Genomic DNA, 24287 nt, shown 5'->3' with positions numbered 1-24287 from the left:
CCTCTGCGGTGATCGAATCTTTTTAGCTCGGGTTGCTCGTTCCGCGCCCCCCGGCATGGGCCGCCCCGCTCAGCCCCGTCCCTCCGCCTCCCGCTGCTGCAGCGGCTGCGGCACCCTCCCCCCCGGCGCCAGCACGGGCACCCCGAGCGCTGCTCTCCCGGGGCTGGTCCGTGTTTGTCTCCTGCTGCCGCCGCGGCTCTGCGTGACCGTGTCCCGGGGGAAGGGGCCGTGGCGCTGGGGGGGGTGCCAGGAGGGAGGTGACTCCCAAGTCCTGCTGCAGCGGCTGGGTTTGGGACAGGCTGTGGGGCGGAGGTGCCACAGGGACCAGGGCTGTGAGCGCTGATCCAAAGCGGTGTTGTCTCGGTGCTTTTCCTTGTCTGTCTGCGCTCAGTCGGCCAAACGTAAACGTGTTGGTGTGGTAGGGGTTTGGCAGCATCCCGTTTATTCGTGTCACTTGGAGCACCAGTGCTCTGTCACCTCCGGTGTTGTGCAGTGTGTGTTGGCTCTGTTCCAGAGCATGGCTGTTAATGATGGGTAAAGCTTTATAAAACAGTGCACCTTTAACGGACCGAGCCCCCTGAGCAAGTTCTGTGCTGTAAAGGCTGCACAGAAGCTGTTTATCCTCCTGGCACAGAGTTAATTTGGTCCCCTCTATGCTCCAGCCTGAAGCAGTTTCTGGAGTTTGTTGTCAGGTGTTAATATAAACCCCTGCAGCTCTAAAGGGACATCTGGGACCGGTGTCCTGTGCTCAGGCCGTGTTGGGCAGCAGCTCAGGAGGTCAGTGGTGTGTTTCTCTACTTGGACTTGTTTAAATCCCACCCCCAAGCTCCACTCAAACAAGAACTCCCTGTGATGCACCTGAGAACGTGGTTCCCTCGCAGCAGTTTGGCTAATTCCCTTCTAATCCATTCTGGTATGCTTATGCTCCTGAGCTAGTCCAGGTCTGCACCAGCAGCACTGTCTTGGGAGGGTTGGGGAAGTTCTAATGCTGCGCTTGAACCCGTGTCAGAGTATTTCTTGTTCTGTGTTGCTGCCAAGTCAGCCATGAGCAAACAAGTGGCTTTCTTCCCCAATTATTTTAGATCGGAATGACTGGGTTTATTTTGAGACCATTTGATCTGTTTTAGGCTGCAACAACAAACACAAACACCCAAGGAAATGATTGTGAGCAGCATGTGAAGGGGATGGAGCTGCTCTGCATCGTGGAGCAGCTGCCGGGGCAGAGCAGTGCTGGAGGTTCCTGTGCTGCCTTCTCAGCACTGGCTCCATGAGAGCTGAGTGAATGTGGCTGTGAGTCAGGAGCACAGAGATACAGCACGTGGTGAAAGTTTCTCATGGATGGAATAAAGCCTCTGTGATGCTCTTCAAAACCAGTGCTCTTCACTGGTGGCCATGCCTGCCCATGCCAGCTCACACTGCTCTGTGTTGTAATTACGCCTTCCAGCTAATGACAGGAGCAAGAGAGCTCCAGGTATTGGGCTGGAGCTCTTCCAATGTGTTCTCTTCCATGTGAGCAGCCATGGAGACTGCTGCTTGTTTGACTTGAGTGCAGAGAGTTTAAGGAATAACTCTGGAAAGGTCTCTTGCTGCTCTGTTGCCCCTTCTGCTGGGTCTTTGGGCTCAGCCCAGCTCAGAAGGTTTGTGCCAGAGGTACCTTCTGCCTGTGCTGCTAAAGGCTTTGCAGGTTTAGTGCTGCCCTGGCTTTTGACACCTCTGTAAACTTTGTAGCTGGAGTTTGGAAGGTGGTTGCCCTGATAGAAACCCTGGCTGGTTCCTCTGTTGGCTATTCGGGACTGGCTGATAGAAACCTCCCTTTGCTCATGTGCTGAAATCATCTTCATTGCATAAGCTGTGCCGTGCTGTCCCAGTGGCTCCTGTTGTGTGTTGCTGTAGCTGCAGATGAAGCTGTGGGTTTTGTTTGAGTGCTCACTGTTGAGCTTTGCTTGAGGGAACAGCCCAGCTCGTTGCCTGGTGGAGATCCCTGGTGGGTTTGTTTGTTGGGAGAGTTGAGCTCAGCCCATCGGGAGCTCCCTTTGGTGTGTGTGGGCAGCAGGAGCTGCTCACAGGGGCTCTTGCAGCCCCATGTGATGCCTCTTTGCTGCCTGCTTGGGTTCACAGGGAAGTTCTGCTGAATTAAAGCTTCCAATTAAAGTGTTTCCTTACAAATGGATTATGTTTTTCCGAGAGGAGTGTGAGCAGCAGCTCAGGGAGGGGATCCTGCCCCTCTGCTGTGCTCTGGGGAGACCCCCCCTGCAGCCCTGATCCAGCTCTGGGGCAGCAGCACAAGAGGGACCTGGAGCTGTTGGAGCGAGTGCAGAGGAGGCCATGGAGCTGCTGCGAGGGCTGGAGCAGCTCTGCTCTGGAGCCAGGCTGAGAGAGCTGGGCTGGGGCAGCCTGGACAAGAGAAGGCTCCTGAAGGGGAGACCTGAGAGCAGCTCCAGTGCCTAAAGGGGCTGCAGGAAACCTGGAGAGGGGCTTGGGACAAGGGTCTGTAGGGACAGGCCAAGGGGAATGGCTTGAACCTGCCAGAACAGGGGAGACTGAGATGAGCTCTGAGGCAGAAGCTCTTCCCTGTGAGGGTGCTGAGGCGCTGGCACAGGGTGCCCAGAGAAGCTGTGGCTGCCCCATCCCTGGCAGTGTTCAAGGCCAGGTTGGACACAGGGGCTTGGAGCAGCTGCTGCAGTGGAAGGTGTCCCTGCCTGTGGCAGGGGTTGGAGCTGGAGGAGCTTTAAGGTCCCTTCAACCCAGACCAGGCTGGAATTCTGTAATTCCATTGTATAAAGCCTCCTGTATCTTTGTAAATCTATGAAGGCATTAACTCCCCCTGCCAGTGAAGCTTCCCTGCAGGTCATGTGCCTTCACTTCATATTCCCTGCTCTGGAGCTGTGCAGAGTGATAACAGCTGAGTAATTGCAGTTTCCCCTGCAATACCCTGCTCTGGAGTGATGCACGTGGCTTGAGGAGCTCCAGGAGTCACCCAGCAAGAGAGCTGTGGGAAGAATTCTCCTGCCTGGGTTTTCCCCAGCAGGGTCTTGGATGTTCAATTCTGAAGTAAATACTGGAGTGGAATAGGGATGGGAGCAGCTAGAGCTGGGAGCCTCTGGGGCTGGACCCAGGACAAGGAGATCACTGGGGGTTTACACCCTGATGTTCTCTGCACCCCATTACCCCACACTGTTCGTGTGCCTCTTGGTCCAGCAGTGAAATTTGGTTTGGGGTCTCCACATCCATCACTGGGTTCTTTCCTCGGCTCCAGGCTGGCTGTAAATTTCCTCTTAGGTTTCCTCTTTCAGATTGTAGCTCCTTGCTAAGAGATGCAGCTCCTTCATCTTCCAGTCTGCTCTGGTCTCAAGGCCTTTGTTTTCATAACGAAGCACAGGTTGTGGTGGAGTTTTGTCTGGGTGGGAGTGAACTTCAGCTTCCCCATGCTGGGGCACTGCTCACTCTGAGCAAACCCCCCCAGGCAGCAGAGCTCAGTGGGAGGAGTTCAGTCCCAGTACTTGGACCACTGTGATGCCCTTGATTGGCCCTCTTAGGCTGGTTTTTGACCAAGGTTTGTGGCTGTCTTGAGAACCTGCAGGGCAGAGGTGATGCCTGAGGTGTTGCCTGTGCAAGGGAGGCTCTACTTGCTCCTGATTCAAACCCTTTCTGAGCTGCTCTGGCAGGCTGCCACTCCCGGAGTTATCATTAGCTGTAATTAGCCTGTCCAGGAGAATCTAATCACCTTGAACAGATAAGTGTTCTCAAGGAGATTAGAGAGGATCTTGAGGTAAGTATTAATTCATCAAAGATTGACATTGGCTCTTGTGATCGATGCTCCAGGTGAGTGTTGTTTTCTCCAAGCAGCTTTCTTGGATTTCAAAGAGCTTGAGTTTCGTGTTGTGCTCTCTGTGGCATTGGTCCTCAGCCCCTTGCTCAGGGCTTGGTGTCTGAAGAGCCTTCAGCAGGTCAATGCTTTAGCTGCCTTGTCTGGGTTCTGCTGGGCTGGTGCAGGGCAGGGGCAGCTCGCATCCCGGGATGAGTGCTCAGTGTTTCCCTGAGCAGCATTCTTCATTGGTGTTGGGTATCCAGCAGTTAACACTTGGTGACCTCTGTAAGGTCTGGAGTGCAACACAGAGGGTCTTTTCTTGCTTCTTGCCCTGTGACTCCAGCTGAAAGCTGAGGTGGTGGGGTCAGGATGGAGCTTGGAAACTGCTGCTGGTACTGGAGCTGTGGAGGAGTTGAGGATGTCCAGAAGAGACCTCTGAGAGGCTCTGATCCAGGGCCCCCCCAGCCAGGCTGCTGAGGTTTCAATGCCTCCCAGGTATGAGGTTAAGCAGCCTCTGGGGGCCCCTCTCCTCTCCAGTGTTGGACAGTCCCTGGGGGTAAAATGTTTCCTTCTGTTTAATTTGTACATTATAAAATGAGGAGAAAGGTACTTCCCTATAATGATTTCTGTAATAGCTGGTCCTTCCGCAGGCACAGGAGCAGCTGAATATCACTGAATCCCAGTGCCAGTGCCTCAGCACCCTCACAGGGAACAGCTTCTGCCTAAGAGCTCATCTCAGTCTCCCCTCGGGCAGGTTCAAGCGATTCCCCTTGGCCTGTCCCTACAGGCCCTTGTCCCAAGCCCCTCTTCAGCTTTCCTGGAGCCCCTTTAGTGATTGGAAGGATGTCCTGTCCTTCTCTGTTGGCCATCCTTAGGGTGCTGGAGCACGCAGGTTTTGAGGACAGTCCTGTAGCTGCACGGTGACTTTGAGCTCCTTGTTTTAAACAGTCTCTGTTCACTCTCACCCTGTTTTCTCCTGATGCTCGCTTTATCCCCAAGGCACTTTGCTGTCCGTTCTTGTCCATCCTTTGCCTGTTTCTGAGGAGCCTCCTCTCTGTCACTGGGGACATGGTGCTTGCCCAGCTCCAGCCAGGCCCAGCACATTCCAGCAGCACAAGAGCTGTCAACTATCTTGATGCTTTGTTTCAACCCATACAATCTTAAATGTACTGACTCCAATGCTTCATTTGATGGAACTGTAGCAAAGTATCGGGTTTGTCCTGTGCAGAACTGAAGCTTTGAGAGGCACGAAGCCTGTGGCTCTGTGCACTGACCCCAGCCTGTCTCGCTGTCCCGAGGTGATCTGCACTGTGAACTGTCACACTGCAGCTGTAGCTCCTGGGGCTGTTTGTTCCTGAAGCATGTCTGTGGGCTCAGCTGCTGGGGTGTTTATGGAGGGGAAGGTGCCTCTCACCCTTCTGGGCTCAATTGCTCCAGCTTTAGTTGCTGGAGAACCTGTTGGTGTGGTTCCACCTTTGCTGCAGCCTTTGTCCTGTCCTCTGCAGGGGCAGAGGAAGGTCAGTGCTCTGGTCCTGTGCTGCTCCCTGTGTGCTGGGGCTGTGTCAGCTCTGCCTGTCACAGCCCAGGCCTGTGGGGTGGCTGCTGCTCCCCTCAGACACTGCCACCAGCTTGGGGCTGTGTCCATTGGCATGGCTGGCCCCAGCACGCCGAGGTGATGGCATCGCTTCCCTGCGCCTGTAGCTCCTACGCCTGTTCTTTGCCAGCGTAATAGGAATTCAGCTCTGACCCTGCTTGCTCCAGTTACAGGTTTCAGTTTGAGCCTGTCGCCCTGGTGCCACAGTGAATCACTGGTGAAGGAGCTGAGCCTTCTTGTCAGAAGTAATGTGAGAAACCTGCTGGGTTTTCCCTTGCAGTAACCCCTTCACCTACCCGAGCTCCTCCTCAAGAGGAGTTTCCAGCCAGCACAGTGTGCACAGCTCATTGCTCCTCAGCAGCCTGCGCTTCCATCACCTGTAGGTTGATTCCTATTTTGCAGCGAATCAGACTGTGGAGTTTCCTGTATTGGTCTGTGCTTTACGTGAATTCCATTGGAATGTGCGTGGGTGATTTGAGGTAACTTCGGTGTGTGGTGGTAGCAGAACCTTTTGCTTCGTGTAGATCTGCTGCTTGTGGCCAGCAGCTCTGTCATCACCCTGAGATGGCAGGAGCCCATCCTGCTGCAACAGCGTGGAGGTTTGTCCCCTAAATGGGATAGTGCTCCAAAACCTGAGCTCACTGCAGGTGTTATGTTTCCCTTCAGGTCGTCTTCATGATACTGTTCAATTCCTGCAGTCATTCCTGTGGCACCTCAGCAGGGATTGTGCTACACTTGGTATCAGCCTTGGTTTGGGGTGAAAAGTGTGTTTAGTCATGACTGATTCATGGGTCGGTGTCTGAGGGCAGCAAGATGCTCAGCAGCAGGATTAGGGATGGAGGATAACAAAGCTGGACGTGCTGCTTGCTGGGGTCAGTGACTGCTGACTCACACAGGCCAGTGCTGAGCCTTCAGGAGATGCAGGAATCAGCCTCACAAGTAAAGATACAAACTGAAATCATGGTACCACGGGGCAGACGTGAGTCCATTGGCAGTGGCAGCAAGGGGGTAAGAGCACAACAAATGTTCTGTATCCTGGACTGCATCTCCAGAGCATGAGCAGCAGCTCAGGGACGGGATCCTGCCCCTCTACTCCTGTGAGACCCCACTTGCAGCACTGGGTTCAGTGCTGGTGTCCCCAGCATAAGGAGGACATGAAGCTGTTGGAGCAAGTCCAGAGGCCATGAGGATGAGCAGGGGCTGCAGCACCTCCTGTATGGGGTCAGGCTGAGAACATGGGGGCTGTTCATCCTGGAGAAGAGAAGCTGCTGGAGACCTCAGAGCAGCTTCCAGTGTCTGAAGGGGACTACAAGGATGCTGGAGAGGGACACTTCATTAGGGACTGTAGTGACAGGACAAGGGGTGATGGATTCAAACTGAAACAGGGGAAGCTCAGGTTGGAGATCAGGCAGAAGCTGTTCTCTGTGATGGTGCTGAGGCGCTGGCACAGGGTGCCCAGAGAAGCTGTGGCTGCCCCATCCCTGGCAGTGTTCAAGGCCAGGTTGGACACAGGGGCTTGGAGCAGCTGCTCCAGTGGAAGGGATCCCTGCCCGTGGCAGGGGTTGGAGCTGGAGGAGCTTTAAGGTCCCTTCCATCCCAGACTATTCTTTGATTCTAAATCTCCTCCATGGTCCTGTTCCAGGCACTCGCACAACTCACATCACCTTTGCAAGCCTGGGCTTGCTCCAGAGCTGTTTGGCAATGTGGCATGTTGCTCTCTGTATTCCCGGCCTCCTGCTGTCACCAGCTGATGTTCTCATCCCTGTGTGACATTGCAGAGTGGCTGGGTCTGCTGCTGCTCACAAGTGTCGTCGTGGAGCAGGCAGTGCTGCACAGTGATGGAATGTTTGCAGTGTAAGAGCATTGGCTGCCTTGTGTGTGTTACAGAGGAGTTACCACATGTGGCTGCCCTGCATCCAGCAATCCTGCCTTGCACAGTCACAAACTGATGTGGGTGTGAGGGAGCTTAAAGCTCCCTCTCCAGGTTTCCTGCAGCCCCTTTAGTCACTGGAGCTGCTCTCAGGTCTCCCCTTCGGGAGCCTTCTCTTGTCCAGGCTGCCCCAGCCCAGCTCTCTCAGCCTGGCTCCAGAGCAGAGCTGCTCCAGCCCTCGCAGCAGCTCCATGGCCTCCTCTGCACTCACTCCAACAGCTCCAGGTCCCTCTTGTGCTGCTGCCCCAGAGCTGGATCAGGGCTGCAGGGGAGGTCTCCCCAGAGCACAGCAGAGGGGCAGGATCCCCTCCCTGAGCTGCTGCTCTCAGTGCACAAGATCTTTGTTCCCAGGCTCTCAGTCTGTATAACTATGGAGCACAGTGCTGTGTACTCTGCTAAAGAACACACGCTGCTGCTCTCCCTGCCCTGCCTCCCAGGTGCGGTAGCAGGGTTGCAGCAGAGCTGTTGGGACGGCACTGTCCCTCCTGCTGCTGGGCACAGTGTCCTCAGGGCTGCTCCCTGCAGTGCTGGGTGATGCTGGGCCGTGTTGCACAGTGTCAGGCTCTTCCCAGCTGACTCCATGCTTTGTGCCGAGCACTCGTCCCAGCACAGGATTGGAGTGTTTGCACACCACAGGATATCCGTGGCAACTCCTTCGCTGGTGCTGGGAACCTGCAGGGCTTTGGACGTGTCTCTTCTCCTGTGAAGTGCACAGGGGTGGCTCCACCAACTTTTTCTTTCAGGTCTTCAGCAACTGTCAGGAGTGATGGCTCCGCTTGGAAGCGTGTGAAAAGCACCCAGGTGCCAGCCCGGAGGATGGGGTGAGTTTGGGTGTACTGGGCTGCAGGAAGGCCATGGGTGATGGAGATGTGCTTGTGCCAGTCAGGCAGTGACATGATCCTTACCTCCACATGGGTTGTGCATGAGGGGAGCTGACACAGTTAGAGAAGAACCTTTTTGGCTTAAAAATCATCTGGTCATCTTCATGGTGTGACTGGACCTGCTTGAGCGAGTGCAGAGGAGGCCACGGAGCTGCTGCGAGGGCTGGAGCAGCTCTGCTCTGGAGCCAGGCTGAGAGAGCTGGGCTGGGGCAGCCTGGACAAGAGAAGGCTCCTGAAGGGGAGACCTGAGAGCAGCTCCAGTGCTGAAAGGGGCTACAGGAAACCTGGAGAGGGGCTTGGGACAAGGGATGTAGGGACAGGCCAAGGGGAATGGCTTGAACCTGCCAAAACAGGGGAGACTGAGATGAGCTCTTAGGCAGAAGCTCTTCCCTGTGAGGGTGCTGAGGCGCTGGCACAGGGTGCCCAGAGAAGCTGTGGCTGCCCCATCCCTGGCAGTGTTCAAGGCCAGGTTGGACACAGGGGCTTGGAGCAGCTGCTGCAGTGGAAGGTGTCCCTGCCTGTGGCAGGGGTTGGAGCTGGAGGAGCTTTGAGGTCCCTTCAACCCAAGGCAGGCTGGGACTCTGACTCTAGAGGTGATGAGCAGCAGGCAGTGCCAGCTGAGCCTGCAGCTGGTTCAGTGTTAGGGAAGTGTTGAAGCCTGTGGTTTGAAGTCCTTTTTGGAGGCACTGGGAGGTGACTGCTCAGTGATGATGTGTCAGGGCTGTGCGCTTTACAACCGCATCCTTTGTTTCTCAAGGACTGGACCCTCCAGCTTGGCTCTTCCCAGTGTTTGTGTTCCTGTGACTGAAGCTGGATTCTGTTTATCCACTTTTATTACTGCCATGTTCCCTCTGAGGTGTTCCCCGGAGAGTGTATGGAATGCAGAGCACTGCGGGTTTTCCTGTGTGCTCAGGTGAAACTGAGACATGTCTTTATTTCATCAATGTAGGATTGCTCCTTTCCTTGCCAGTTGGGTCTGTGTTGGGAAAAGGCTGCTCCAGGCACCCCAGCTATGAATGTCTCTCCAGTGTCATTTTTCTAAGCAGGAGGGAAGAGAGTGCTCAACCCAGCAGTCAGTTTGTGGGGGTACAAAAGGTGACCCTTGTGGAGCGTGCTTTGTGTGCTGCCAGCTTCCACTGCTGACTCGTATGGTACCTTCATGGGCTTGGGACAACACATGAGACCCCCTTTGGAAGCTGCTGTGGTGCTGCTGCTCGTGGCAGCCATACCCTGCCAAGGATGGGTTAGGAATAACCAGTGTGTGGCTTCATAGCTGTTAGTGTGTAGTGTCTGAACAGAGCAGCTGAGGTTTGTTTTGGAGATGTGACACCACATTAGTCCTGGTATTTGCTTTATAATGTGTTTATTAACGGGTGAGTGCAGCACAGCCGGGCTGTGGATGACTGCAGATGTAGCAGAGAGAAGGCATGGCTGGGTTTCAGAGGGACCGTGGCAGGCAGGAGAAACAGGGTGATGGATCCTTGTGATGTTCAGCAGTGGCAGATGCCAGCCCTGCCCTGGGGTAGCTGGTGTGAAGGCAGAAGAGCCCTGGGTGGGTCCATGTAGACCCCAAGGGGCTGTCGGGGGCAGCAGTCTCTCTGGCTGCGTTAGCATGTTGAGGGAAGGGACCATGCCCTCTGCTCAGCACATCAGGGCTGTGGGGCTGCTGTGGGGTCCCCTGGATGGGGCTGGAGTGGTGCAAGGAGGAGGAGAAGGTTTGGTTGCTGCCCATGGTGGGAGTGTGTGGAGAGGACATGGCTCTGCTTGTGACAGGATTAAGCTGTGGGCTGGTACCAGAGCATGGAAATCCTTCATGGACACAAGGAAACATGTTTTAACTGGGAGTGGGGGATGAGAACTGGGGTAGGGGCCAGAGAGGTGGAGGAAACACCTGGCTGTATTCAAGCTGTGGCTAAATAAGGTCCTGAGCAGCTTCATCTGGTTGCTCCTGCGGAGGAGAATGGCCCTGAGGCCTCCTGAGCTGCCTCCAGCCCTGATTAAAGGTCCATTCTGTCAGTCCCTGGCTTTGGATGCTGGAAGCTTGGTGAATTTGCCTTCACTGTTGGGGTACTGATGGAGGATGAAGAGAAACCACGTCACGTCTGTGGCTTGCCCTGGCAGTGCCAGCAGCACTGGTGGTTCCTGTGTCTGGCATTGACTCCCCTGTTCCATGGCCCTCTGGATTGAGGGAAGGACAGCCCGAGGCTTGGAAGCCAGTACAAGTGCACCTCTGGACCATAAATGTTCCATGCCAAGTGCAAGGTCCTACCCCTGGGTCGGAGCAATCCCAGGCACAGCTGCAGGTTGGGCAGAGAAGAGATTCAGAGCAGCCCAAGGAGAAAGACTTGGGGGTGTTGGTCGATGAGAAAATGAACATGAGCCGGCTTCAGTGTGTGCTTACAGCACAGAAAGCAACTGTATCCTGGGCTGCATCAAGAGGAGTGTGACCAGCAGGTCAAAGGAGGTGATCCTGCCCCTCTGCTCTGCTCTCATGAGACATCACTTGGAGCATTGTGTGCAATTCTGGTGTCCTCAACATAAAAAGGACATGGAACTGTTAGAACAAGTCCAGAGGAGGCCACAAGGATGATCAGGGGCTGCAGCACGTCCCCTATGGAGGCAGGCTGAGAAAGTTGGGACTGTTCAGCCTGGAGAAGAGAAGGCTGCATGGAGACCTCAGAGCAGCTTCCAGTGTCTGAAGGGGGCCTACAGGGATGCTGGGGATGGACTCCTCATTAGGGACTGTAGTGACAAAACAAGGGGTAATGGGTTGAAACTTAAAGAGGGGAAGTTTAGATTGAATATAAGGAGGAAATTCTTTACTGTGAGGGTGCTGAGGCACTGGAATGGGTTGCCCAGGGAATCTGTGAATGCTCAATCCCTGGCAGTGTTCAAGGCCAGGTTGGACAGAGCCTTGGGTGCCATGGTTTAGTGTGAGGTGTCCCTGCCCATGGCAGGGGGGTTGGAACTAGATCATCTTAAGGTCCTTTCCAGTCCTAACTATTCTATGATTCTATGTTCAAGGCCAGGTTGGACGCAGGGGCTTGGAGCAGCTGCTCCAGTGGAAGGTGTCCCTGCCCGTGGCAGGGGTTGGAGCTGGAGGAGCTTGAAGTTCCCTTCAACACAAACCAGGCTGGGACTCTGTGATTCTATAGGTGGTCTGTCTTCAATAAGTTCTACTTTAAAGCTGTGCAGCAGAAGCCATCTCCTGTGCTGGCGGAAGGCTTCAGAGGGCAGTGTTCCTTGTGGTGCTGAGTTGTGCTGCTCAATACTTGTTTCCAAAGGTGTAACTGTCCCCTCTGACCCCACACTGGGGTGTCTATGAGCACACCTGGAGCTGCAGAGCCGCGCTGCCCTCCCGTGTGTGCTGTCCTGGCACACTGCTGCTGCTGCCCCTGTGTTTGTGGCTCCCTGCTTGCCCCAGCCGGTTCAGGCTGTCCTGCTGACAAACAGCATCGCCTTTGTTGTGTGCCAGCGCCGGGCTGGAGCTGTCGGAGCCGCTCGATGTCTGCTGCGGAAATGGATGTTGCTGAGCCTGAGCTCTAAAAATAAACTGTTCCTGCCCTGTGACGGGAACTGCTGGACACGGACGCTCGGTCAGAGGGTTCTAATGCCCTTTATGGAACACCAGGGCCTGGAGCTGCACTGGGGCTGTGTGACCTGCTGGCGAAATCCTGCTGCTGCCCCAGAGCTCCAGCAGAGGGGTCTGAACCGGCAAAGAGCCTGCTTGGGCAAAGGTGCTTCTACTCTTCAGCGGCTGCTTTGCCTTCATGGCTCATGTACAGCAGCCTCTGCACTGTGCCTGGGCTCCCCAAAGCAGCTGCTGAGATTGCAGAATCCAGGTTGAAGGCACCTCAAAGCTCCTCCAGCTCCAATCCCTGCCACAGGCAAGGACCCCTTCCACTGGAGCAGCTGCTCCAAGCCCCTGTGTCCAACCTGGCCTTGAACACTGCCAGGGATGGGGCAGCCACAGCTTCTCTGGGCACCCTGTGCCAGCGCCTCAGCACCCTCACAGGGAACAGCTTCTGCCTAAGAGCTCATCTCAGTCTCCCCTGTTCTGGCAGGTTCAAGCCATTCCCCTTGGCCTGTCCCTACAGGCCCTTGTCCCAAGCCCCTCTCCCCCTTTCCTGCAGCCCCTTTAGGCACTGGAGCTGCTCTCAGGTCTCCCCTTCAGGAGCCTTCTCTTGTCCAGGCTGCCCCAGCCCAGCTCTCTCAGCCTGGCTCCAGAGCAGAGCTGCTCCAGCCCTCGCAGCATCTCCATGGCCTCCTCTGCACTCACTCCAACAGCTCCCCATCTCTCTAGTGCCATTGCCCCAAAGCTGGATGCAGGATGTTGAGTGTCTCTCCAGAGTGGGGATGTGTCAGGTATGGAAACATAGAACAGTTTGGGTTGGAAAGGACGTTAAAATCATCCAGTTCCAACCCCCCTGCCATGTCCAAAAGTGGTTTTCTAAGGCCCTTTGAGCACCTGGAGTGTTTGATCCAAGAGGTTTCCCAATCTGAAGCATGGGTCACTAAGCAGTTAACTCTCAGTTTCTATGTTATGGAAGCTCTTGGCATCTCCAGCTGTCGACAGGCTGCTGCCAAAGTTTATTTTTTGGCTTGTGTCGTAAGGAATGGGAAAGATCTTACCCTGTGCCCCCCTGCCCCATGCACTCACATTGCAGACACGGTTTAGTTGCCTGCTTGCAGTTTCCCCTCTCTGCTTCATCAGTCTTCCATATGGAACCAAATGCCGTTCACTGAATCACTGACCTCTGCACGCCTCGGGAGCATGGCCTTAGAGGCTGATTGATCCCTTCATAGGTAATGTTGATCCTGGAGGTACCTTGTGCACATCTGTGTTTCCATTCTCAAGTTCAGGCTCCCTTCTCTGCTCGGCAGGGGCAGCAGTTTCATGTCCCTAACCAGCAACTTGATTCTGGTGTGGAAGGGAGGGAGCTGCCAAAGCTGACCTCTGAAGAGGTTTGCCATGAGCAGGATGTGCTGAGGGGAAAGCTGCACCCGTTTCTTTGCTTCTGGTGCATCAGAGCTTGCTCCAAGCCGTGCATTGGGCAGTGCTGTGGTGCAGCAGGGCTGTGTGTGTGGTGCCACCCCAGCATGGGCAGCTGGGTCACCCTGGGGAGCACGTGAAGCTGCTCCCCCAGGACACTGGCCTCCAGAGCTCTGCTGGTGCCCTGTTAACAGGGCTCATGCCCTTATCAGCCAGGGCCACCTCCAGCCTCTGCAGAGGGGAGAGGAGATAGCGCTGCTGGGGGGGGCAGGGGGTGCTCTCTGTAACTGGATTTGGGGTTTGGGTTTTGAACTTGGTTTTATGTTTTAATTTGTTTCATAAACGGCCCAATGGGAGTTCCTGTGTCAGACCTTGTCCTGCACTGCTCTGCTGCTGCCTTATTTTCACCTTCTTAACACAGCTGAGTTTTCACAGAGTCCAGCCTGGTTTGGGTTGGAAGGGACCTTAAAGCTCATCCAGTTCCAACCCCTGCCACGGGCAGGGACCCCTTCCACTGGAGCAGCTGCTCCAAGCCCCTGTGTCCAACCTGGCCTTGAACACTGCCAGGGATGGGGCAGCCACAGCTTCTCTGGGCACCCTGTGCCAGCGCCTCAGCACCCTCACAGGGAACAGCTTCTGCCTAAGAGCTCATCTCAGTCTCCCCTGTTCTGGCAGGTTCAAGCCCTTCCCCTTGGCCTGTCCCTACAGGCCCTTGTCCCAAGCCCCTCTCCAGGTTTCCCGCAGCCCCTTTAGGCACTGGAGCTGCTCTCAGGTCTCCCCTTCAGGAGCCTTCTCTTGTCCAGGCTGCCCCAGCCCAGCTCTCTCAGCCTGGCTCCAGAGCAGAGCTGCTCCAGCCCTCGCAGCAGCTCCATGGCCTCCTCTGCACTCGCTCCAACAGCTCCATGTCCCTCTTGTGCTGCTGCCCCAGAGCTGGATCAGGACTGCAGGGGGGATCTCCCCAGAGCACAGCAGAGGGGCAGGATCCCTTTCCTGAGCTGCTGCTCACGCTCTGGGGGTGCAGCCCAGCACATGGGGGGGTTCTGGGCTCAAGCACTCACTGTGGGTCATGTGGAGCTTCTCCTCACCCAGTGCTGTATCTCTCTGTGCTTCCCAAAGAGAAAACCAAACCTCTAAGGGAGCTGAGGGAAGGTTATTTATCAGAAGGACATGCTCCTCCCAGCACTGCAGTGCAGGACAAGGCTCTGCGCTCATCCCGGATGCTCTGGGCCATAAAGGTTTAATGCAACATCTCACAAGCCTGTTTTGCCAGCGTCAGCGCTTTGAGGTTGGAGGCATCTTCATGTACCAGTGAATCATGGAAAACTCACTGCTGGCAAAGCATGCAGATGGACGAGGTGGTCCGGTCAGGGAAGAGCTGTGAAATCCAGATTGCTCTGCTTACTGCATCCCTGTGTTTCTAGGGCAGGTTTAGTCAGGTCACCCCTAAGCAGTGCTGGGTCCTTGGGGTGTTTAGGGACTTATCCCAGACTCAGCTTGGGAAACTGCTGGATGGGTTGGGGGGTCAATTCCTGTACTGCGGGATAAGGATCACAGCTGGAATTGCAGGCTTTGTCCCTGAAACCTGAGTGTTCCTAATCTGTGCCCATTCTGACTGTGGCCAGTGTCGGATTAATCTGCCTTTAAATAGCACTAAATCGGGTGTTTCTGCAGCAATCTCAGCACTTGGCCATATGCTTGGTTGGGGTTGGGGTTGGTTTGTGATGTGGTAGGTTTGGTGAAGGCAAAAAGAGGAAGGAAAACAACATGATCCGAGCTCTTTGTCACGTGGAGCCTGTGGTTGGTGCGAGCTGAAGCAGCTGGTGATGTGCTGACAGGGATCGCTGCTCACTGCCCGAGCCACGCGCCCGCTTCCTCCGGGCCATTTGTGTGCTGGCATTGAGTTGGCATCAAAATCCTTCCTCCTTGACCCAGGGGAGGTTTGGTGTCTGTGCTTCCACCCCCTAACTGCAGGCACATGAGTGGTCAGCCTCAACAGGAGCCCAGCTTTAAAGTGCTGTTTGGGGTTGCTCATGCCTGAAAGCGAATGCAGAGGTCACTGGCTGCATGCTCCAGTTGTTCCGACCAAAGGATGTGCAAAACCCATTTCATGGGACACACGCCATGGGGTGCTCGTGCAGTTGGGTGTCTGTAACGTGCGCTACAGGGAGTGCTTCAGATGTGCTTGTATCCAGGGCAGGGTGAGGGTGGAGCACCAGATCTGAGCGTGGAGGAGCTGCTGGGGCTCAGAGCACCCTGAGCACTGGTGGCACAGTGCTGGAAGCTGCTGTGTGGTGGGAGGGAGCCGCTGCTGGGGTGCTGCTGGTGGCACAACAGCCCTTTGTCACAGGGCTGAGATGGGGAGCGCGGCTCCTGTCCCTGTGCTGCGGCAGTGCTGGTGTGCCTGGGGCATGGAGAGCTCCACCTCATCCCTGGTCAGGTTGTGAATTCCCTGTGGAAACCCTCGTGCATCGTCCACAGTCAGTCTGTGCTGCTTTGTGGAAGGAGAGCAGAGAGCAGCATGCCGGGGGAAGAGCTGTGCTGCTCAGCACCAGGGCACCAATGGCTTTTCCTGCACCACAAGGGCTTGTGGCCACCTCATCTTCTGTGTGGTCCCAGGCTGGTAATGGAACAAAATCCCTTGGGAGAAATCGCCATCCTCAGTGAGTTAAGAGGGGATCAACCTGGTGACCCCTGTGCTGCCTCTTCTGCAGCATCTTAAAAGAGCAAAGTGCTGAAAGCATTGCTCAGCATTGCTCTTTCCCATCCAGCTGCTATCTCCTCTTCTGTCCCCATCTCCTGCTGCCTTGCCCAGTTCTGCTGATTTTGTATCCCTGTCCTTCATTTCTGGCCCTGCCTCTGCCTGCAGCAGCCTCTGCAGCTTCTTCTAAAGGTATTTCCCAGTATTGCAGCTGGTAGAAATATTTCTCTGTGGCTGCAGGGCCCTTCACTTAGGTCGTGAGATGATGTTTTCCAGTTGGATGGGAAAGTGGGATGAATAAGGTGATTTCAACTTAATCTGTGAAACTACAATAGGAAAAATAGGTGTTAATCTCTGACTTAGGAGAGGTGGGTGGTGGAAGCAGCAGAGAGGTGTCCGCTGGGAAGCTTTCAGCTTCCTCCCATGTGCTGGGCTCATCCCCAGAGCATGAACAGTGCTCAGGAAGGGGATCCTGCCCCTCTGCTGTGCTCTCATGAGACCCCACTTACAGCACTGGGTGCAGTGCTGGTGTGCCCAGCACAAGAGGGACATGGAGCTGTTGGAGAAAGGCCAGAGGAGGCCACGAGGATGAGCAGGGGCTGCAGCACCTCCTGTATGGGGACAGGCTGAGAACATGGGGGCTGTTCAGCCTGGAGAAGAGAAGCTGCTGGAGACCTCAGAGCAGCTTCCAGCGTCTGAAGGGGCTACAATGATGAGGAAGGGGACTCTTCATCAGGGACTGGAGTGATAGGACAAGGGGTGATGGGTTCAAACTGAAACAGGGAAGTTCAGGTTGGAGATCAGGCACAAGCTGTTCCCTGTGAGGGTGCTGAGGCGCTGGCACAGGGTGCCCAGAGAAGCTGTGGCTGCCCCATCTCTGGCAGTGTTCAAGGCCAGGTTGGACACAGGGGCTTGGAGCAGCTGCTCCAGTGGAAGGGGTCCCTGCCTGTGGCAGGGGTTGGACCTGGAGGAGCTTTAAGGTCTCTTCTAACCTATACCAGGCTGGGATTCCATGATCTATGATCCTGTGGTTTCTTCTCTTGCCCAGGGGACAAGAGTTAAAAAGTGTTTTTTGGCTGAACTTCTGAATGTTTTCAGGTGTCCAAATAACTGAGAATGTGGAGGCAGAGATGAGGTCCTGGTGAATCAGGTATGGAGTGGTAATAGGGGTCAAACATCTACACTTTGGCTGCTAGAAAGTGGCCTTCATGCTGTGTGCAGGGTTAATGGGAATGAAATGTCCTGTCGGACAAACCTGGGCCTGGGAGCTCTGCAGGTTCCCGGATTAAATGCCTGGATTGAGATGTTGCTAGAAACAGCAGCAGTGAGAGCCTCAGGTGGGGGATGCTTTGAGCTGTTTATAGTTGGGTGTCCTCTGTTTGTGATGTACCCCTTGATCACAACAACACCCACGTTTAAATGAGCCTCTATGTGCATTTGGGTTTTTTTCTTGTAGTTACAATGCTACATTTCACTGTTACATCCATAGAACAGTTTGGGTTGGAAGAGACCTTCAAAGCTCATCTAGTTCCCACCCGCTGCAATGGGCAGGGACATCTTCAACTAGAGCAGGTTTCTGAGAACCACATCCAGCCTGCCCTGAACGTCTCTAGGCATGGAGCATCCATCACCTCTCAGGGAAACCAGTACCTCATCGACCACCCTCATTGTAAAGGATTACTTCCCCGTGTGATGCAGGGTCTTGGACCACTGTGCTTTGTAGGGTGATGCTTTTCCACATCCCTCTGCAGAGAAACCCCCTGGGCTCCTGGCTAGGATGTGCTCCGCTGCTCCCAAGCTGCCAGTGTGGGGACTTCCCTTTCTCCATGGGATGTGCTGCTGGGAAGCTGAAGCAGCTGCAGGACCAGGGCTCCCTCTCTAACTGGGGCCGTGCCTCCTGGCTGTGCTGCTTCGCTGCCCCGTGCGTGTCTCTTGCCATGCTCTCTTCTGGATAGATAAGGTTGGAAACGCTCACCCTCATCATCCGGGAAGGGATGCAGCCCCCGGTGGTGTTCACCTGGTGGTGTGTGAGTGCTCAGTTTGAGGGGATGCTGGGCTGCCTCAGTGTGTGACTGCAGGAGGGCAGCAGGATGGGGGTGTTGGGGTGGGTGGCACAGGTGTCTTTCTGCAGCGCCCTTCAATTCTTGGGCTCTGAAGTGTGATTGGGGTCCTTGAGCTGCTTTGACACCAGGGGTGCACCGGCTGCTCCAGGGCAATGTGTTCATCACCCTCCCCACATCTCCTGGTGGAGTGCCCTGCGATGCTGGATTTGTGCTGGAATGGTGCAGCATTTCCTTGTGGCTGTGCCGGGGTTGGGGCTTGGGTGCGATCTGCAGCACTGCGGAAACCTAGGTCCATAATTCTGTTGGCATAGGACAGCCAAAAGCTCCTTGAGGTGTCTGTTTGCCAGCTCCAGCAGTGGCTCCGGGATTTTTGTCCAGCTTCATGCCATAGGCAGAAGCTGTTCCCTGTGAGGGTGCTGAGGCGCTGGCACAGGGTGCCCAGAGAAGCTGTGGCTGCCCTGTCCTTGGCAGTGCTCAGGTTGGATGGGCTGTCCCTGGGCTGTGTTGATCGACCCCCCCGAAGCACATGAGCTGCAGGAACCTTCTGTTGTGGTGCTGGAGAGGCTGTTCCTCACCTACGCTCGGAAGCCAGACGTGGGCAGTAAGCTTTGTAAAGCATCAGCTGCCTGGTGTGAGCTGTGACAGCTCCAGAGAGCACTGAGGGGATGGAAACCCCCGCGAGGCTGCATGGCAGCAGGTTTCCCTGTGAATGCCATTTAAACTGGAGCGGTTCCTGGCTGGCAGACAGGGAGCAGGCAGCTGAGGGACAACCTGGAGAAGCCTTGCATGTCTGGCAGTGCCTGCTGCCAGGGCTGCAGTCACAGCAGATTCCTGTTCAAACACTCGGCTCCGCTTTCCCAAGGGAAGGATGCTTGGGTGGCTGCTTGGGAACGTGCTGGCTCCAGCATCCATGCTCTCACCAGGCTGAATTCCCCAAAGTGTGTGGTCAGGCTTGGAGATTCAGGCGCAGCCTCTCATGGATGTGCCCAAATGTGCTTGTGGAGCAACCACGGTGAGGAACACCCTCCGGTGAAGGATGTGCAGGAATAGAACAGGAGAACCTGTGAGCCCTTGAGTGCTGCTCACCCTGTGGTCACCGAGGCCATCAGGGGAGGTGGGCATGGACAAGGGTTTGAGCCCTGCAGTGCAGAGCAAGTGGCTGGGGCAGTGAAAAGATGGGAATTTAGCACTGAAGGTGTAGGCACTGGAGCTGCTCTCAGGTCTCCCCTTCAGGAGCCTTCTCTTGTCCAGGCTGCCCCAGCCCAGCTCTCTCAGCCTGGCTCCAGAGCAGAGCTGCTCCAGCCCTCAAAGCATCTCCATGGCCTCCTCTGCACTCACTCCAACAGCTCCATCTTAGCAGAGAAATCCCAGGAGCATCCATCGTGCTACCTTGTTGTATGTGAGCAGTGTTTGGGAGCAGGGTGTGAGCTCTGGAGCTCTCCATTTCTTGCTGTGTCCTGTTAACTTCCCACAGAGCCACACAGCTGTGATTAAAATATCCCTGTGAGTGTCGTGCCAGCATCTGCAGGTAATTGTTGGGCTGTTGTGATACAGCTGAAAGCAAAGCTGTGAAGCTGAGAGATGAAAACCAGCTTATTCTGTACATTCCCCGCTCTTGGCTCTGTTTATCAATCTGTCTTCAGAGCTCTTACAAAGGAGTTTCAAGGTTTTATATATAGAAAGATGTCTTGGAGCATCTTTTGCATAGCGCTGGCAGCCTGAGCAGCCTCAGAACTGGAAAGCAGGGCTTTACGTGGTGACTTGCTGTTCTCTGATTGCACTGTGCTGTGTGGCTCATCTGTCAGGCTGCAGAGTAGGAGTTGCTAAAATTAAGACTCCAGGAGTTTTATAGCAAAAGCCTTTTTAAGTACCTGATGCTGAGGAGTTGTCTTGTCAAGCTCTGTATGTTGGGTTTGTGGTATGAAAGCAGCTGGAGCAGCTTTTCAGCTGTGTTCAGAGCAGCATCCCCTGATTGGTGTGTGCAGGAATTGGGATCCCTGCATGCAGCCAGAGGAGATTTGGCTGCTGGAATAGGGACCTGCTGGCATCACAACAGTGCATTGATGCTTTTAGAGTAAGAAATCTTTCTGGTGATTCGTTGAATCCCAGCCTGGTTTGGGTTGAAGGGACCTTAAAGCTCCTCCAGCTCCAGCCCCTGCCACAGGCAGGGACCCCTTCCACTGGAGCAGCTGCTCCAAGCCCCTGTGTCCAACCTGGCCTTGAACACTGCCAGGGATGGGGCAGCCACAGCTTCTCTGGGCACCCTGTGCCAGCGCCTCAGCACCCTCACAGGGAAACCCCATTCCTGCCCCAGAAGGGATTTGGGGAATAATCCGTGCTGTGCAGTTGATAGCCACTGAGTCTGAGCCACGTTCCCAGTGGAGCCTGTGCCTCAGCTGGTGCCTCAGGACTCCCATGTAGCCACCCTGGGGCTCTGAGCATCTCGCTGCTGGGCTCTGGGGAAGGGGTTTTGTTCACCTGGGTCATTGGCTTCCCCCTTGCTGGATGTTCTTTGCTCCTCCTGCTTTCTAACACCCACAGGTAACCTCTATCCTGTGTTCCAGGAGTTGCAGGGCACCTCTTGCTGTGCTGTTGGCAAGTGCTCCCTGTGAGGTGGTCCTCTTCATCCTCCCCCTGCACAGCTCTCTATAGATCTCTGAAGGCAAATCCATCACAGAATCATGGAATGGTTTGGGTTGGAAGAGGCCTTCAGAGCTCATTTAGTCCAACCCCCTGCCATGGGCAGGGGCATCTTCAACTAGATCAGGTCACCCAGAACCTTGTCCAGCCTGGTTAGGGATAGGATTGCTTGGAGTGTAGTGATAGGATGAAGGGCCCTGAGTGTGCTGGGGACACGTCTCACTGACCTGAGACTGTAACCAAACAGTCAGAACGAATCTGTCAGGTCTTGGGGTGCTGCTGTGTGATCTTGCCTGTCATGGTGAGCTCAGGCTGTGAACACCTCCAGGCACTTTGTCCTTACCAAAATAGGGGCTGTGGCAATAGGACAAGGAGTGATGGGTTTAAACTGAAATAGGAGAGACTGAGCTGAGCTCTTAGGCAGAAGCTGTTCCCTGTGAGGGTGCTGAGGCGCTGGCACAGGGTGCCCAGAGAAGCTGTGGCTGCCCCATCCCTGGCAGTGTTCAAGGCCAGGTTGGACACAGGGGCTTGGAGCAGCTGCTCCAGTGGAAGGGGTCCCTGCCCGTGACAAGGGTTGGAGCTGGAGGAGCTTTAAGGTCCCTTCCAACCCAAACCAGGCTGGGCTGATTCTGTGATGAGCTTTGTGAGGGAACAGCAAAAAATTCCCAGATACTCTTCTGCCTCCACCCCTGTGCCCTGAGCCCAGCTTTAACCTCCCTTTAGCTCTGCTGCAGGCTGCCCAGCTCCTCTCCCATATGCGCAGTGCTGGGATTATTGCTGGAAGTCCCGGGTCAGGAGATGTGCCTGGGCTGTGTTACACAAGAGCTGAGCTGCTGGTGGTGCTGAGCACATCCACCCCATCAGCAGCGCTCCTCAAGGGCACCCCTGCCTCCTGCCTCTCCCCATGCACACAGAGGAGTCACTGGTTGTTGGCTCAGGGCTGGGTCAGGTGCCTGCCTCGTGTCAGGGTGCTGATGGATAGGGCTTGGTTTCTGTGCAGATTGGCATGGGAATGGAGCTTACAGAACAAAAACCTGGACTCAAATGGTGTTCTGGGTGGGAGAGCAGGGCTGGGAATGTGACGGGAGCTGATTGAGTGAAGTCACCTTGGAGACCTCTGTTTTGTGTAGAGGAGAAAATCATTTTAGCAGTTCTCTGAAAGGGGAGGTAATCCCTCCTGGGAACACATCAGTGTGTGCTGCATCACAAAGAGGGTGACTGTGGAAGTGAGAATCAGAGCTTGATTTCATTTGGTGCCAGTTCACTCCCCTCCCGCACGCAGATGTAATGGGGCTGTGTGCTGGGTTTGAACTTAACCTATGGTCCCTACAGGCCTTTGCCCAAAGCCCCTCTCCAGGTTTCCTGTAGCCCCTTTAGGCACTGGAGATGCTCTAAGGTCTCCCCTTCAGGAGCCTTCTCTTCTCCAGGCTGGGCAAGTCTGTGTCTCTGTGCATTTTGGCAGTATTAAAGGTGCTTAACAGCCAAATAGGACTTGTGTTGCTTCCATTTCCTTTCACATGGTGATCTTTGTGTGCAGGATCTTAGCACACCAGCTCCGGTGCTCTTCTCTGGCCCTGCTCCAGCACCTCAATGTGTCTGGTGTAGTGAGGAGCCCAGAACTGAACACAGGATTCAAGGTGCCCCAGTCCATTCCTTCTGCTGCAGACCTGTCTGACTGCAATGGCTTTGCTGTCCTTACCTCCTGCTGGGGTCGTGTCCATGGGGCTCTGTGGTGGGGCTGGGTGCTGTGGGGCCAGGCTGGGTGCAGGGGGGCTGACGCTTCCTTTTCCCTCTGTTCCTCTGCAGGACGCAGGCAGAAATGGCCCACACGTGTCGCGGGACCATCAACCTGTCCACGGCTCACATCGACACGGAGGACTCCTGTAACATTGTGCTTTCCAACGGGGGAAGGACCTACCACTTAAAGGCCAACTCGGAAGTGGAGAGGCAGCGCTGGGTCACGGCCCTGGAGCTGGCCAAAGCCAAAGCCATCCGCATGAGGAACAACCAGTCAGGTAGAGGCTGTGACCCTGCAGCTGGGTCCTCTCTGAAACCTCCTTGTAAAGCAGCTCTTTTGTGTATGCTAACTCGTGCAGAAAGCCTGGCAGATCCTGTGTCATACGTAATTAAACAGAGCTGATGCTGTCACACAGACACAAAGGCTTCTAAACAGCATTGTGTGCACCAAACGTCATCTCGTCTGGTTGTGCAGCATTGGGCAGGCCTGCAAAGTCCCTGGTGCTGGCTGTCAGTTGTAGAGGACCAGTCAAAATGGGCTGCTGATGATGATGCTTCTCAAGGCAGGATGGATGTGTCTGTCTCCTGGAGACTGTGTTGGTTTGTGTGGATGTGGGATGCTGGAAGAGGCACTGCAGGGAGCACCAGTTCACAACAGGATGCTGGAGCCATGCATTCCACATTCACTCAGAGCTCAGGAGAGTTTGGCAGACGGATGACACACACATGTAGCTGAGCTGTTTTCCTCCGTGCACATTCCTCCTCCGTGCACCACCTCACTGTGGGGTGGGGGTTATCAGTGTCCATTTGCGATGGCTGTGATCTGTAAAGCTGTCCCAGTGCCGTGCCTGTTACACAGCTCCTCCCCAGGGTGTCATTGCTGCTGCTCGTTGTGTGATGGCTCTGTTCAGTGCTGAGCAGTATTGCAGAAGTATTTCAGTGTTCATAACTCTTCTGGGACTAACAATTGGTTTTCTTCCACAAGCTAGCACTGCTTCCAGTAGCTGAAAGGAAAAGCAAACCAGGCCTTGTACAACAGAATTGATGGCAGTTGATACATCAGCTGTGCTTTTTGTAATGCTCTGCTTGAAATGAAAGTGTAGCTTCAGAAAATGCCCCAAATATTGTGGGAAGGGGGTGGGTGAGGCTGAGACCAGATACCGTACCATGCCAGGCCCTGGAGCACAGCCTGGAGCTGCTTTGGTTGAGTGCTTATGGAGCATCTCACTGTCCTGGTCTGGGTTAGGGCTCGGGGACACTTGCAGGTGCTGCCCTGTGCTATGGACTGCAGGGAATATGGATACAGAAGTCAAATATTTTGCAGCTCAGCATTCCAGGGAAGGTGGGGGTTGCTTCAGTGCATCTGTGCAAAACTGTGCTTCCCCAGGGGCACTGCTGCTCCTGGTGCACTGAACCCACTGTGTGCAGTGGCTGTATGGATGGAGGCTGCTCTGTAACGTGCTGGCTTAGGAAAATGCACAGTCAGCACCATGGGTTTGGAAGGCAGCGCATTCATGTTTTTGTCCATGAGCCAGTGGGATGGTCCCTTGGGATGCTGGCTGCCAGGGGCAGTCTGTGCTTGATGTCATGTGTTGTAGAGAGCAGCACAAAGCCGGAGTGCCAGCGGTTTGACTTGCAGCAGAGCAAACCCCTGGTCCTGGGTGATGTGGTCTGACTTGCATCTGCTCAGCCAGCCCTCAAAGTCATGCCGAGGTTGAGCACTGTGTGAGCCACTTCCCTGCTTCCCTTCGCTGTTCCAGTGTGCTGTGTTCCGGGGCACTGGTGTCCGTGGGACTCGGGACATGCAGTATTGTGAGCTCTGCTCCTCAGAGCTCCAGCTCTGGGATGTGTGGAAGTATCAATGGAGAGGGCAGGTCCTGGGCAGAGTTTTGCCTAGCAGAGCATGATGTTGTGCCAGGTCAGAGCTGGTATGGTTGTCGGTC

The 24287-nt window shown here is 55.0% G+C and overlaps 1 protein-coding gene across 2 annotated transcripts in view; it reads left to right on the top strand.

Annotated features, from left to right (window-relative positions):
• Positions 1–24287, top strand: part of LOC101868402 (oxysterol-binding protein 2-like) — an 80189-nt gene that overhangs the window by 309 nt on the left and 55593 nt on the right. Inside the window, exons 2-3 of one of the 2 annotated variants that reach the window (XM_034068356.1) lie at positions 8076–8153; positions 22414–22622. In XM_034068356.1, coding sequence (XP_033924247.1) covers positions 8076–8153; positions 22414–22622 — 287 coding nt within the window. The remainder of the gene's footprint in view (positions 1–8075; positions 8154–22413; positions 22623–24287) is intronic. The other variant, XM_034068357.1, reaches the window with a different exon arrangement.

The sequence above is a fragment of the Melopsittacus undulatus genome, chromosome 12, assembly GCF_012275295.1.
Source record: "Melopsittacus undulatus isolate bMelUnd1 chromosome 12, bMelUnd1.mat.Z, whole genome shotgun sequence".
Taxonomy (NCBI): domain Eukaryota; kingdom Metazoa; phylum Chordata; class Aves; order Psittaciformes; family Psittaculidae; genus Melopsittacus; species Melopsittacus undulatus.
Note: the sequence above shows the minus strand (reverse complement) of the source record. Positions and strands in the feature narration are given on the sequence as shown.